Source organism: Pongo pygmaeus, chromosome 20 (genome assembly GCF_028885625.2).
Source record: "Pongo pygmaeus isolate AG05252 chromosome 20, NHGRI_mPonPyg2-v2.0_pri, whole genome shotgun sequence".
Classification (NCBI taxonomy): Eukaryota; Metazoa; Chordata; class Mammalia; order Primates; family Hominidae; genus Pongo; species Pongo pygmaeus.
Genome location: NC_072393.2, coordinates 21992414 through 22006703, shown reverse-complemented (window position 1 = coordinate 22006703; position 14290 = coordinate 21992414). Strand labels below are relative to the sequence as shown.

The following is a 14290-nucleotide window of genomic DNA, read 5'->3' as shown; positions in this document are numbered from 1 at the left end:
TAAAAGATTAGAATATATATACAACAGGGCAATGTAGTTCCAACAAAATTATTATAAATTTTTTCAGAAAGAAATAAAAAATGTATACATTAATTCTAAAAATTGAAAATAAATTGAATACTCAATGAGTAAAATATGAACACAGAGAACCACAGAAAATCAGAAAACTGGAAATAAGAACAGAAATATTTAAAATATTAGAAAAACAAATTATGGAGGTAAAAAATATAAAAAATAACTGAGAAATCTTTTAAAAATGATGTAAAAATGAAGCAGCTCAACAAACAAACTAGAATACAAAGATATTTATATCAAACACATATGTAAGCACAATTTTAAAAGTCACAGAAAAGAGAATCTTGGGAGCTGCAAGATAAAAGTGATGTGTTGGCTGGGCGCAGTAGCTCAAGCCTGTAATCCCAGCACTTTGGGAAGCTGAGGTGGGTGAATCACCTGAGGTCGGCAGATTGAGACCAGCCTGACCAACATGGAGAAACCCCGTCTCTACTAAAAATACAAACTTAGCTGGGTGGAATCAATATAGGGATTGGCTTAGTGGACGGAATATTATGCTTTGTTGTTTGGATATATGGAGTGCAGGAATTGCTGCTAGGATGAGTAAGATAGTAAGAGGGCTAGAACGCCTCCTAGTTTGTTGGGGATAGATCGTAGAACTGTGTAGGGGAACAGGAAGTATCATTCGGGTTTAATGTGGAGTGTGGTGTTTAGGGGGTTGGCCAGGGTGTAGTTGTGGTGGCATATGCCCATAATCCCAGCTACTCAGGAGGCTGAGGTAGGAGAACTGCTTGAACCCGGGATGCAGTGAGGTGAAATCTCACCATTTCACTCTGGCCTAGGGAACAAGAGTGAAACTCCATCTCAAAAAAAAAAAAAAAAAAGTTATATTATTTGCAAGAATACTCTTATGAGATTAGATAGCCAGTGGATTCTCAACAAAACTTTTTCAGGACAGAAGGAAACTGTGTGATATAGTCAAATCTGAAGAAAACAGTTATCAAGTGAGTATAATATCATCACCAAATCTGTCCTGCTAAATAAAAAGAAAACAAACTTCAAAAATAACCAAATTTTATAAAGTACATTGGCACTTCCTTACATATAAAAGGTGTTGAAAGCGTTGCTTCCAATGAAAATAAGATGATTCAACAAAGCAACACAAAGTCATATTAAAACACATTATTTTCTGGGAAAGATATGCACATACACAAAAATAAATTTCTTAGCATTATCATAATGGCACAGAAGAAATTTTTAATTATTCTCCAAAATTTGAAAGATAAAGGCATAGAAATCATTATAAACATCTGTTAATAAATATACAAATAAAAATATAATTAGCAACATCTAGGACAAATCTGAGAACATATGTAATGAGAAAAAATTTTTGCATGCAACTAAAGTTCATTTTTAACCAGACTGAAATACATTGTATCTTTTAGAGGTTTTATGTTATCCCCCATGTACCACAAAGAATATGCCTATATAGATACAGAAAACAAAATAAAAAAGTAAAAGCATATCAAAGTAAAAATAAAACAGCCACAGAGAGAAACAGAAAGAGAGAAAATGTGGGACAAAGATGCAAGAATCAAATAGAACAACAGAAAAAATTAGTAAGTCTCTTTGTTTCAGAAAACTTTCCAATCAATAGACATACTTTCAATAAAGAAATTTATTTAAAATTATTAAAAACCAAGATCCAATTTGCCTTTCTACAAGGGTCAGCTGACATCTAATGATAAAAACATACTGAAGGTGGCACGATAGATTTAGACATTGCATGCAAATACTAATCAAATGAGAGTAGAAGAGGTCAAAATAGTGTTACAAAAGCTACATCTTAAGTCAAAAACTGTCATATCTTACATAAATTACTTTAAGTCAAAACTGCAAAGAGACAAAGAAGGACATTAAACAATAATAGGTTTATTAACTGGGAACCTATGACAAATTTGTGTGTGTGTATATGTGTGTGTGTGTCTGTGTGTATGTCACACTAAGGTTCCAAATATATAAAGCAAATATTGACAGACTGGAAGAAACACCTAGACAGCAATATAATTATAGTAGGAAATTTCAATACCCCACTTTCTGTAATAAAAATAAAACAAGACAGAATATTAGTAAGTGAAGAGAGGAATTGAAGGCAGTATAATGCAATTTTTTTTTTTGAGATGTAGTTGGCTCTTGTTGCCCAGGCTGGAGTGCAATGGCACGATCTCGGCTCACCACAACCTCCACCTCCTGGGTTCAAGCGATTCTCCTGCCTCAGCCTCCTGAGTAGCTAGGACTACAGGCATGCGCCACCATGCCTGGCTAATTTTGTATTTTTAGTAGAGACGGGGTTTCTCCATGTTGGTCAGGCTGGTCTCAAACTCCCAAACTCAGATGATCCACTTGCCTCGGCCTCCCAAATTGTTGGGATTACAGGCATGAGCCACCGCGCCCAGCCCGTACAATTATTTTTAACAGAGAAATAGAGAAGAGTCCTCAAGAATATGAGGAAACATATCCTTCTCAATAGCTTATGCAACATTCTCTTTGATAGACCACCTGTTAGACCAAAAACGGAGTCTTAAAAATTTGTTAAATTTGACATTTTATGAATTACATTCTATGACCAAAATGGAATGAAAGTATAAAATGGAAAAAAAGGCTGGGTGTAGTGGCTCACGCCTGTAATCCCAACACTTTGGGAGGCTGAGGCAGGTATACTAAAAATACAAAATTTTTATAAAACTTTTTATAAAAACATGAGAGTTTTTACTAAAAACTCTCATGGTGGTGCATGCCTGTAGTCTCAGCTACTCGGGAGGCTGAGGCAGGAGAATCGCTGGAGGCAGAGGTTACGATGAGCCAAGATGGAGCCTTTGCACTCCAACCTCGGCAACAAGAGTGAAACTCCATCTCAAAACAAAAAACAAAACAAAACAAAAAAACTACAATAAACTTTGAATAGCCAAAGCAATCTTGAGGGAAAAGAACAAAGCAGAAAGACATCATATTTTATAATTTCAGACTATATTTCAAGAATATACTAATAAAAAAAGGATGGAATGTGCAGAAAATTAACATAAAAACCAATAGAACAGTGACTACTACTCTCACACATTTTAGATGTGATGCAAAAGAGAACTAAAAAAATAGTTTAACATAAAGTTTCTCAAAATCATGCAGATATTCGTGTGTCCCCCAAAACAATGGAAATGCAGTCAGATTGTGTAGTCTCTTATATGCCATGAAGAGGACTCTGGCTCTCACTGTAAACTTGAAGGAAAATCAATGAAGGGAAAGTAGAATCCTTAGAGAATTTAAAAGCCTAAGACAGAAGATGGCCCTATGTGACAGTAACAACAAAAAAGAAAACAAAAAAACAAAACACACACCTCAGGCTTCCCAGAATCTATTTGCTTTGGAACACAGCTTCCCAAATCACATTATAGGGACTTGCTTTTTTTTTTTTCTGTAATCTTCTAACCTTTCATCTATGTCAACTGTTTCATTCACTCTCACCTACCTGGGGGTGTGGCTACCATACTGTGTCTCTTCATATTCCAGGGATCTTTTCCTTGCTCCAGACAGGTGATCAGATCTGGCTTAGAGACATCAATACCTGCTTTATTAAAAATAAATAACATGAATCTTGCTCATATTCTCTAATTACCTACCTATTACTGTGCTTAGTAAAGAGGAGGTAATAGAATATTCTAGAAAATTCATCCCAAAATACTATTTAATGACAGGAAGTTCTTAGCATTTAGAAAATATTTTAAATTTGTAGGTCCTTAATTTTGCTACTCAGTGCTTATGAATCAAAAATTACTGGTGGCAAATAGATTTTAACATATGGGCAACAATATTTTATACTACTAAATTTCTGAGATTACCACTACTCTAGAGTGAAGGGTACAGACCAGCTCAGGAATGCAAAAAGTTCAGGTTAAGATAAAACATCTTGAGGAAATTTTTTTCTACATGGATAATTCCTCATGATTTTTTGAAAACAGGCATCAGAAACGCATTTATGCAAAGCATAAACTACCAACAATTATTCTACAAAAATGGAGAAATGAAACTTTTAGTGTATATAAGGAATTGTGTATTAAAGTTATTCTCACCCAAGAACACCAGGTTTCTGAAGTTCTCTAACATCACTTTCCTATACAAATCTTGCTGAGCAGTGTCCAGGCATTGCCACTCCTCCTGAGAGAATTCTATGACCACATCCCTAAATGTCAATGGCCCCTGAAACACACACACACACACACACACACACACACACACACATTTACAAGTGTCCATGGGCAGAATTTATCATTTGAATTAAGGTTAAATGAGAGAGTAAAGAAAATTGGTTCTGACTTACAGGAATGACTGAAATCATCCAACAATTTTAAACACAGAAATATTCTCTAATGTATTCTCTGAGAGAAGAGAATGGTATAAGATCCACAATACCGCTCTATATATGATAATTTTATGAACAATAAAGTATAAAAACCAAAGGCATAAACACAAACATGTACATTTTTTAGTGTTATATTTGCATCACAAAGAATGAGTAGTACATATTTTTCAGGCAAAAATGACACGTTCAGTTAGACGGCACCTCTCAAGTTTTAATGTGTACAATAAACTGGAGATCTTATGCAGATTTTTTTTCAGAAGATGTGAAATAAAAGTCTGAGATTCTGAATTTCTAACAAGCTCACTAGTAATGCCAATGTGTTTGGCCCAAAAAGAATATTTTGTCAAACACCCAGTAAGTGGAAGAGCCTGTGTTTTACCCCATTTTTGTCACCTGTAAACAAAGAGTCTTCATTTTCCAAAGATAGACATATGCAAAGAAAACCTAAGAAAAGCAGCTGCCAGATTAAATGTGGTGATTTGTGCACAGCGCTTCTTTAGCTACATTAAAAAAATACTTAATAATGAGGAGAAAAATAATTAACTCTATAGTGAAATGAATATTTCTGAGAGCTCTTGAAGTATATTTAAAATCAACTGCATGGGGACAAATTTTTGTGATGCGTTGATGCACACCGAAGAACACAGCCTCGTTACTGAGATATTGCCCCCCAAAAAGTATAGTCTCAATTTAACCACACAGAAAAATCAGTTTTATGCAGAGTTCAAGATGCAGATATCTTCTATGTTCTGTAATTTTTAATAACAATTTAAAGTAGTCTTTCTTTAGCACCCTAGAAAGTGGGTATCTCACAATAATTATTTTTTTCAGAACTTTCAGGGTAATAAATGCCATCCAGTTTAAATAAGCATTTTCTTAATCCTGTTCTGAATAGAGCTAATGAAGAACACATATGAAACCTCAACATTACATGTTCTCCATCTTTACTAAGGACGTTCCCCCAGTAGGAATCTTGAGTATCCATATCTTCCCATGTTCAACAGCAACAAGAGAAACATTTTTAATATTGCAGATCAAAAATTCATGGTAAGAATTCTGCATGGCATATAAGAAGTCATGATTTAGAAAGTGTAGAGAAGGCTCTGGGATACAGGCGTGAAATATTTTGCAGAGACCATTGACTATCACAAGAATTTTTTAAAGCAGTTAAACTCATTAGGGGAAAGAAATACAAGTAGAGAAGTAAAGGTTTGCAAGGACTAAATGCATCGCACTCCAGGAGGCAGAGTGGACACAGCTCTTCATCTGAGACATGTTTAGCTAAAAAAAAAAAAAAAAAAAAAAGAAAAAAGTCATTTTTCCTCTTTCGACGTCCTTGGAAATGCTTTTCAGATGACATTCTCTGGAGAAGTTACACCTGCATCTTGAGAAAATTCCTTAAAAGGTATCAGCACCACCCGTTTACCTGCTAGCCTCACACCCACAGAAAAAAGAACTAAGACCTGCAGAAAAAGGCCACCCATTTCTGTCCTTTATAACAGCAGAGATTCAGGAACAATGAACTGCTCGATGAATATAAAAATATGTTTCTCTATTTCTGTCTTCAGGTGCCTGCTTTTGCCACAAACACCAGCAATTTCTGCTACAGTAATGGAAATATGGGTGACACTGACCTCTCCCTATGAAAACCAAACAGAACAGTCCCTGTGACTAACTTTTAGTGCAAAGGTGGGACTTGACTCTCATGAGTGTATCTTGAACCCCACACAGTTGATTCTGGCCTCACCTTAGAATCACATGAGAAACAATTAAAACAACATGAATACTTTCACCTAGAACAATAAACAGAACTTGTGGAAAGGGTACAAGTAAAGATATTTCTGCAAATTGGCCATGTAATGCTAATGAGAAGTCTAGGCTGATAACCACTTAGCTAAGCATTGCCTCTCAAGCTTTAATGAGCTCAAAAATCACTTGGTAATGTTGGTCCCACTTTATGTAATGTGATTCTGTAGGTTTGGAAAGGGTCCATGGATGGGTGTTTCAAACAAGTCCCCTGTTAATGTTGATGTTGCTCCCCCTGGGCTCATTATTAGCATTAGTTAGAGAAAGCAGGCACAGCACAGAGTCCCTTACATGCCACACTCTTGTCACAATACAATATTTCTGACACCCAAATAAAGACAAAAAATGGAAAGTTTCATATTCTTTGTTGGCTCTCTAAAGTTTACAGAGGACACAGAAGGCAGCAATGTCTGAATAAGTCTGCATTTAAAAAACAACATGTACACATGAACTAATGCACTGTTTATTAAGCAGATACTATGTGCTCAATAGTATGTTACAGAGCACTGTGCTGGGAATAACACATTATGTGTTATTATTTGTTATTATGTCCTACTAACACCTTGAAAGTTCATACTAAGTGTTCAATAATTCTCAGGATTTAGAATGTAGTTTAGAGAAATTTTTTTGTGTTTATATTTACTTGTTTATGACTTGTAGAGCAGCTACTGGATCTGCAGGAATAGAAAATTTGCTAAATGGAATGTTTCTGTAAGCACTGGTTTTACTACAAAATTTAAAAATTAAGATCTTAAAATGGATAGTTTATTTTTCTTACGTATCTGCTTTTGGCTTTCAGGATATTGTGAGCAGCAGCTCTAGAAAGTCAGCAGGATTTACCCCCAAAAACTTGAATCTTTATAAATCAGTTTTGTAAGGAAAGACTCCAGAGTGGGGCCAGACCTAAATAAGGCCTCCAAAAATGGTGAATCTGATCAGAACTGGGGCAGGGAAAAGAACCTAGGTAGAATTTGTTTTCTACATCACTGGAGTATTTCCAGTTCTGTTTTGCCTAAGCTTACCTAAGAAAAACTTAAATCCCAGCCTGGCACAGTGGCTCATGCCTGTAATCCCAGCATTCTGGGAGGTCGAGGTGGGTGGATCACCTGAGGTCGGGAGTTCAAGACCAGCCTGACCAACATGGAGAAACCCCATCTCTACTAAAAATACAAAATTAGCTGGGGTGGTGGTGCATGCCTGTAATCCCAGCTACTCAGGGGGCAGAGGCAGGAGAATCGCTTGAACCCAGGAGGCGGAGGTTGAGGTGAGCTGAGATCGCGCCATTGCACTCCAGCCTGGGCAACAAGAGCGAAACTCCACCTAAAAAAGAAAAAAAGAAAAAAGAAAAAAAAAGTTAAATCCCAGAGTTTATGTAACACTAATCTATTTTTGCCACTGCTGTCAATTTTGTAACGTATACTAATAAGCAATTTAAACATATCTTTTAAAGTTTTCTAGGATAATTTTATTAGAAGATAAATATGTATTCTTAGAAAAGTAAAAGAAACACAAATAATAATAACAATTATTCAGTCCATAAATATACCTTCAGGTGATAACTTCAGAAGTCACAACAATATTAAAAAGAAGTGGACCAAGTTTTTTTTTGCACACTTCTATTCACTGTACCAACCATATAATGCTTAATTCAACCATGTATCCAGTTGCTAGTCTAGACTAAAATTTCCTGGATGGTAGGGACCTTGACTGCTTCATCTATTTTTTGAATGACCATATGAAATGGAAGTAATTAGTTTGTTTGAGTCACCAGACCTCCTCTTTGTCTTTCACCCTAGTACCAGAAAACTTGAGAAGCTCTCATCTTGGTAACAACCAAAGTTATCTCTTGTATGAGGGGGAAAAAAACACAGGATGTCTCCTTTCTCTTATAACGAGACAGAAACAGAACTAATCGTTCTTGTTAGCCCGACATAATTCTACCCTTGACATCCTCAAATGTCTTAAGGACACCCAGGTGATTAGGAGAGGATTCCCAGTGACCCAGGGCTGATGGCCCAGTGATAAGCCAGGCTGGAGAAACTCAGGCTGATTCTAAAACCTGGATCACCTATCCTGATTTTTGCTAGCTTTTGGGTAAGAAGAAGGACGATAATACTTTACTCCAATATCACAATTATCGGTAGGTATAGTTGTGGTTATGGCTCTGGATACTTTGTGGCCTTGATCTCTCATTCTTCAGATGCTTGTTTACACTTACAGATTCTATCATCAGATTCTATTTACACCGGGATCCTCTCACAAACTGTAGCAGGTCACTGAACAAGATTGAAAAGCTTAAAGAGCCACACTCTCAAATGGGGGATTTAAGATTTCTACACTGACATCTCACAATACAGAAAAATGCCTTCTGTTGGTTTTCAGTACATTCTCAATCCAAAGTCTGGCCCTGTCTTGTAAATCCCAGACAGAGGCTAGAACTTAAGTGCAGATTCTAGGTGGGATCAACCTGACTCTGCATCCTTGGGTGTACAGCAAGCAGAGTACAATCAAAGAAGAGATCCCTTCATAGAGGCTGCTCTAGCACATTCTAAGTAATATGTCTACCTAAAAGAAAAAAACTGAGGCAACGTGAATATAAGTAGAGAATTCATCTGGGCCAAGTTTGAGGATTGTAACCTTGGAGCAAAGATACATCCTCCAAAGACTGAGCAAATAAGAAACTGAATCTCTGAATAGACCAATAACAAGCTCCAAAATTGAATTAGTAAGAAATAGCCTACCCACCAAAAGCAACAAAGAATCAGAAAAATTTACAGCTGAATTCCACCAGATGTAAAAATAAGAGTTGGTACCACTTCTACTAATATTATTTCAAAAGATTGAGAAAAGGGGACTTCTTTCCAACTTATCCTATAAAAATAGCATTATTCTGATACCAAAATCTGGCAAATATAAAACAAAAAATAGAAAACTTGAGGCCAATATTTTTAATGAACATTGATGAAAATATCCTCAACAAAATACTGGCAAACCGAATCCAGGAGAACATCAAAAAGCTAAGGCACTATGATCAACTTGGCTGTATCTCTGAAATAAAAGGTTGGTTCAACATACAATTAATAAATGTTACTCATCATATAAACACAACTAAAGATAAAAACCACAAAGTTATTTCAATAGGTGTTTAAAAAGCTTTCAATAGTCCAGGCATGGTGGCTCTAGCCTGTAATCCCAGCACTTTGGGAGGCTGAGGTGGGCGGATCATGAGGTCAGGAGTTCAAGACCAGTCTGACCAACATGGTAAAACCCAATCTCTACTAAAAATACAAAAATTAGCCAGGCATGGTGGCATGCACTTGTAATCCCAGCCACTCAGGAGGGCGAGGCAGGAGAATCGCTTGAATCCAGGAGGTGGAGGTTGCAGTAAGCTGAGATCACACCACAGCACTCCAGGCTGGGAGACAGTGAGAGACTATGTCTCAAAAAAAAAAAAAAAAAAGAATGAAGCTGGAAGCAATTACATTGCCCCTCTTCAAACTACATTACAGTAACCAAAGCAGCATTATACTGACACAAAAACAGACTCATAGAACAATGCAACAGAATAGAGAGCCCAGAAATAATGCCACACACCTCCAACCATCTGATCTTTGACAAACCTAACAGGAATGTGAAAAGAATTCTGTATTTAATAAACAGTGCTGGAATAACTAGCTAGCACTATGTAGAAGATTGAAACTGGTCCCCTTCCTTACACTATATATAAAAATCAACTCAACCTGAATTGAAGACTTAAATGCAAAACTTAAAACATGCATGTTCATTTCACCACTGTCCACAATTACAAAGATATGGAATAAACCTAACTGCCTATTGATGGTAGACTAGATTGAAAAAATATAATATGATAGCATGAGGTGGCTCATGCTTGTAATGCCAGCACTTTAGGAGATTAAGGCAGGTGTAATGCCTTAGCTCGAGTTAAGGACTAGCCTGGGCAACATGGCAAAGCCGTATCTCTACAAAAAATAAAAAAGAAAAATTAGGCGTGATGGTGTAAGCCTATAGTTCCAGTTACTTAAGAGGCTGAGGTAGGAGGATTCCTTAAGCCTTGAGCCTTGGAGGTTGAGGCTGAAGTGAGCCAAGATCGCACCACTGCACTCCATCCTACGTGACAGAGTGAGACACTCTACAACAAAAAAAAATAATAAAGATTTAATCAAAATAAAATATGGTACTTAAAATCATGGAAGACTATGTGGCCATATAAAAACACAAAGCTGGGTGCTGTGGCTCATGCCTGTAATCCCAGCACTTTGGGAGGCCAACACAGGTGGATTACTTAAGATCAGGAGTTTGAGACCAGCCTGGCCAATATACTAAAACCCCGTCTCTACTAAAAATACAAAAAATTAGCTGGGCATTGTGGCAAGTATCTGTAATCCCAGCTACTTGGGAGGCTGAGGCAGGAGAATCACTTGAACTTGGGAGGTGGAGGTTGCAGTGAGCAGAAATCACACCACTGCACTCCAGCCTGAGCAACAGAGTAAGAATTTGTCTGGCTGGGCACGTTGGCTTATGTCTGTAATTCCAAAACAGGCCGATGTGGGCAGATCACAAGGTCAGGAAATTGAGACCATCCTGAGCAACATGGTGAAATCCCATCTCTACTAAAAATACAAAAATTAGCGGGGCTTGATGGCATGCACCTGTAGTCCCAGCTACTCGGGAAGCTGAGGCAGAATTGCTTGAACCTGGGAGGCTGAGGTTGCAGTGAGCCGAGATCGCACCATTGCACTCCAGCCTGAACAACAAGAGCAAAACTACGTCTCAAAAAAAAAAAAAAAAAGAATTCGTCTCAAAAAACAAACAAGCAAACAAACAAAAAATACCAAGATTAAGTCCTTTGCAGCAACATGGATGGAGCTGGAGACCATTCTTAGAAAATTAATGCAAAACAGAAAACCAAATGCATATTACCATTTGTAAGGAAGAGCTAAATAATAACAACACATGGATATAAAGAAGGAACAGTCATGGAAGGCCTAGTTGAGGATGAAGGATAAAAGGACAAAGAGGATCAGAAAAAAATACCTCTTTGGTGCTATGTTTAGGAACTCACTGACAAAATAATCTACAACAAATCCCCATGAAACAATTTTACCTATATAACAAACCTGCACGTGTATGCCTGAACCAAAAAGAAAAGTTAAGAAAAGAAAAACCCAGGCATGCAGAAGAGTGCAATATAACTGGAAAGAACTATTTGTTCTACAGATAGTGGTCCCGGTGGGGCTGTACTCTGATTTATTTCTGTGTCCTTGCAGGCAGATGAGATTATGAACAGGTGCTCCATAATGCTAGGTAGATGGAGAAAACAGGTTACTGCTGCAGATTCAGTGTCTGGGGGTGGAGATATGCCAGAAGACTTGTAGACACTTTTGTGTCTTTTTGGCAAGAAACCCTAGGATCAAATATGCTGTGGTAAAGTTCCTGAAGGTGATGCCTAGTCCTGGGAGGAGTGTGGACACATCAATGTCTAGTGGGTGTGTTTATGAGTGGGTGGGAATCCAGTGGTGGCAGCTGTGAGACAGAGGGTCTGTCATTAGATCTCCTTTCCTCTGAGTTTTCATTCTCTCACCATAAGGAGACCTGCAATCACAGGACAACGGGCAGTATGACAGTCTGTGTACAGGAGAGCAGAGCCTTCCATTTTCAGACACGTGGAGTTCCACTGCAGGCCAGGCCTCTGTGATATCTTTCTTCTGGCACCAAATCTGTAGCATTTGCTGAACACCAAGCAATTCTCTAACACCAACTCAATGTCTAACATTTGAATTCTGACACCACCCAGAGTCAGCACAGACCCTGATTCAGGGCTGTCTCACAACATTGTCCTCACTGCAGATGCCAGTCACAAACCCCATAGGCCCATCTATGTGTCTGAGCTACTGTTTAAAAACTGGGGACTCCTGAGCCCTTTCTCAAGTTCAATTATCTGATCGAGCTACTCACAGAACTCAGAAAAACACTGTAGTTATGTTTACCAGTTTATTATAAAATATACAGCTCAGGAAAACTCAAATAGAGGAAATGTATAGGACAAAAAAAGATGTAGAAAGATGAAACACATACATAACCTTAGTAAATAGCTGTGATTAATAAAATTCTTCATTCTTTGTGTTCTCCAGGAACAGTTTATAGAAAGAAATACCCTTCCCATTATGACTTAGATGGTGCTCTCTTTCCTTATTTATTACATAGCCAGACACAGAATCTGTCAGAGGTACACAGCCTCCATTTTGAATAGGGGCTGAGTAAAATAAGGATGAGACCTACCGTGCTACATTTCCAGATGGTTAGATATTCTAAGTCACAAGATGAGATAGGAGGTCAGCACAAGATACAGGTCACAAAGATCTGGCTGATAAAATAGCTTGCAGTAAAGAAGTGGGATAAAAGCCACCAAAACCAAGATGGTGATGAGAGTGAACTCTGGTCATTCTCCCTGCTACCCTCCCACCAGTGCCATGAGAGGTTACAAATGCCATGGCAACATCAGGATGTTACATCATAAAGGTCTACAAAGGAGATATATAAATAATCCACCTTTTATTTAGCATATAATTAAAAAATAACCATAAAAATGCGTAACCAGCCTATGGAGAAAGCCATTTCTTTTATTTCTTTACTTTCTTAATAAATTTGCTTTCACTTTATGACTTGCCCTGAATTCTTTCTTGAGCAAGATACAAGAACCCTCTCTTGGGGTATGGATCAAGACTTCTTTCTACTAACATTTTCCTGGCAACCACAAAAGGACTATACCGAAGAGACCTCTGTCCCTCCCCCAGAAGAATTATCTGTGGATACCAATTGGCTGACTTTGAGTCCATATACCTGGGTAAAGGATGAGATTAGGTTGGAGGCACAACTTAGGAAAGTCAGAGTCTCTCCTATGACAGCGTGGGTTAAAGCAGCCTCTAAAATAAGGCAAGGATGCTCGACTGTACTTGGACTCAAGGCCCAACTTAGGAAGGTTATAGTCTTTCCTAAGATTTAGAAGGTTAGAGACTGCTCTCAGTAAAGTCTCTCTCAACTAAGAACTGGTTTCACACCACTGGATGTTAATTGCTATTCTTTTTGGATTAATCTGTCTTGCACTGTTTGCTGGTGTCTATGAGTGACAGAATTAGGCATCTATAGGACCATGGGACATGGGGAGCTTTTTCCCCTCCAAAAGGGGAAACTTGAGAGCTGATAGGACATCTGGAAATGATCCTTTTGCTACCAAGAAGCGGCTGCCTGAACTTGTAAAATATATTGCAGTTGTACTCTGTGTGTAGAAATGCAGGATAAACTTTCTGGATGTTTTCTTTTCTTTTTTTTTTTTTTTTGAGATGGAGTCTCCCTCTGTCACCCAGACTAGAGTGCAGTGGCGCAATCTTGGCTCACTGCAACCTCTGCCTCCTGGGTTCAAGCGATTCTCCTGCCTCAGCCTCCTAAGTACCTGGGATTATAGGCGTGGCCTACCATGCCTGGCTAATTTTTTGTATTTTTGCTAGAGACAGGGTTTCGTCATGTTGGCCAGGCTGGTCTTGAACTCCTTTCCTCAAGCAACCCACCCACCTCAGCCTCTCAAAGTGCTGGGATTACAGGCATGAGCTACCATGCCCAGCCTAGAAGTTTTCTTAAATTAAACACTTATTGATCTTTGAGATAACCCCTTTTTTGAAACTCAGAGTTATGAATGGCCCTCACCATACTGATGAGTTTTGACTGAGCTCCTCTCTATCTCAGATACAAAAGACTCTAATAGCTAAGCAAGAATATCATCACCCCTATACAGCATGAAGTAGGTACAGAAGATGAATTTTCATTCCTCTGTAACCCTTATGATTAAGGGGTTTTTTTTTGTACAAAAGAGGGGGGAAATGTCAGAGGTGTATTGAACCAGGGCAAATCCGTTTTGAATAGGGGGTGGGTAAAATAGGGCTGAAACCTACTGGGCTGAATTCCCAGATGGTTAGGCATTCTAAGTCACAGAATAAGATAGGAGGTCAGCACAGGATACAAGTTATAAAGACCTGGCTG

At 38.1% G+C, this 14290-nt stretch overlaps 2 protein-coding genes across 3 annotated transcripts in view; one reads left to right on the top strand and one right to left on the bottom strand.

Annotated features, from left to right (window-relative positions):
- LOC129020591 (zinc finger protein 708) overlaps positions 1–14290 on the top strand; it is a 325243-nt gene that overhangs the window by 228843 nt on the left and 82110 nt on the right. The window lies entirely within an intron of this gene.
- The window catches only part of LOC129020585 (zinc finger protein 708-like), a 32529-nt gene that overhangs the window by 11967 nt on the left and 6272 nt on the right, over positions 1–14290 (bottom strand). The window contains exons 2-3 of the mRNA XM_054465152.2: positions 4140–4266; positions 3539–3637 (exon numbers count right to left, since the gene is read on the bottom strand). Coding sequence (XP_054321127.2) covers positions 3539–3637; positions 4140–4266 — 226 coding nt within the window. The remainder of the gene's footprint in view (positions 1–3538; positions 3638–4139; positions 4267–14290) is intronic.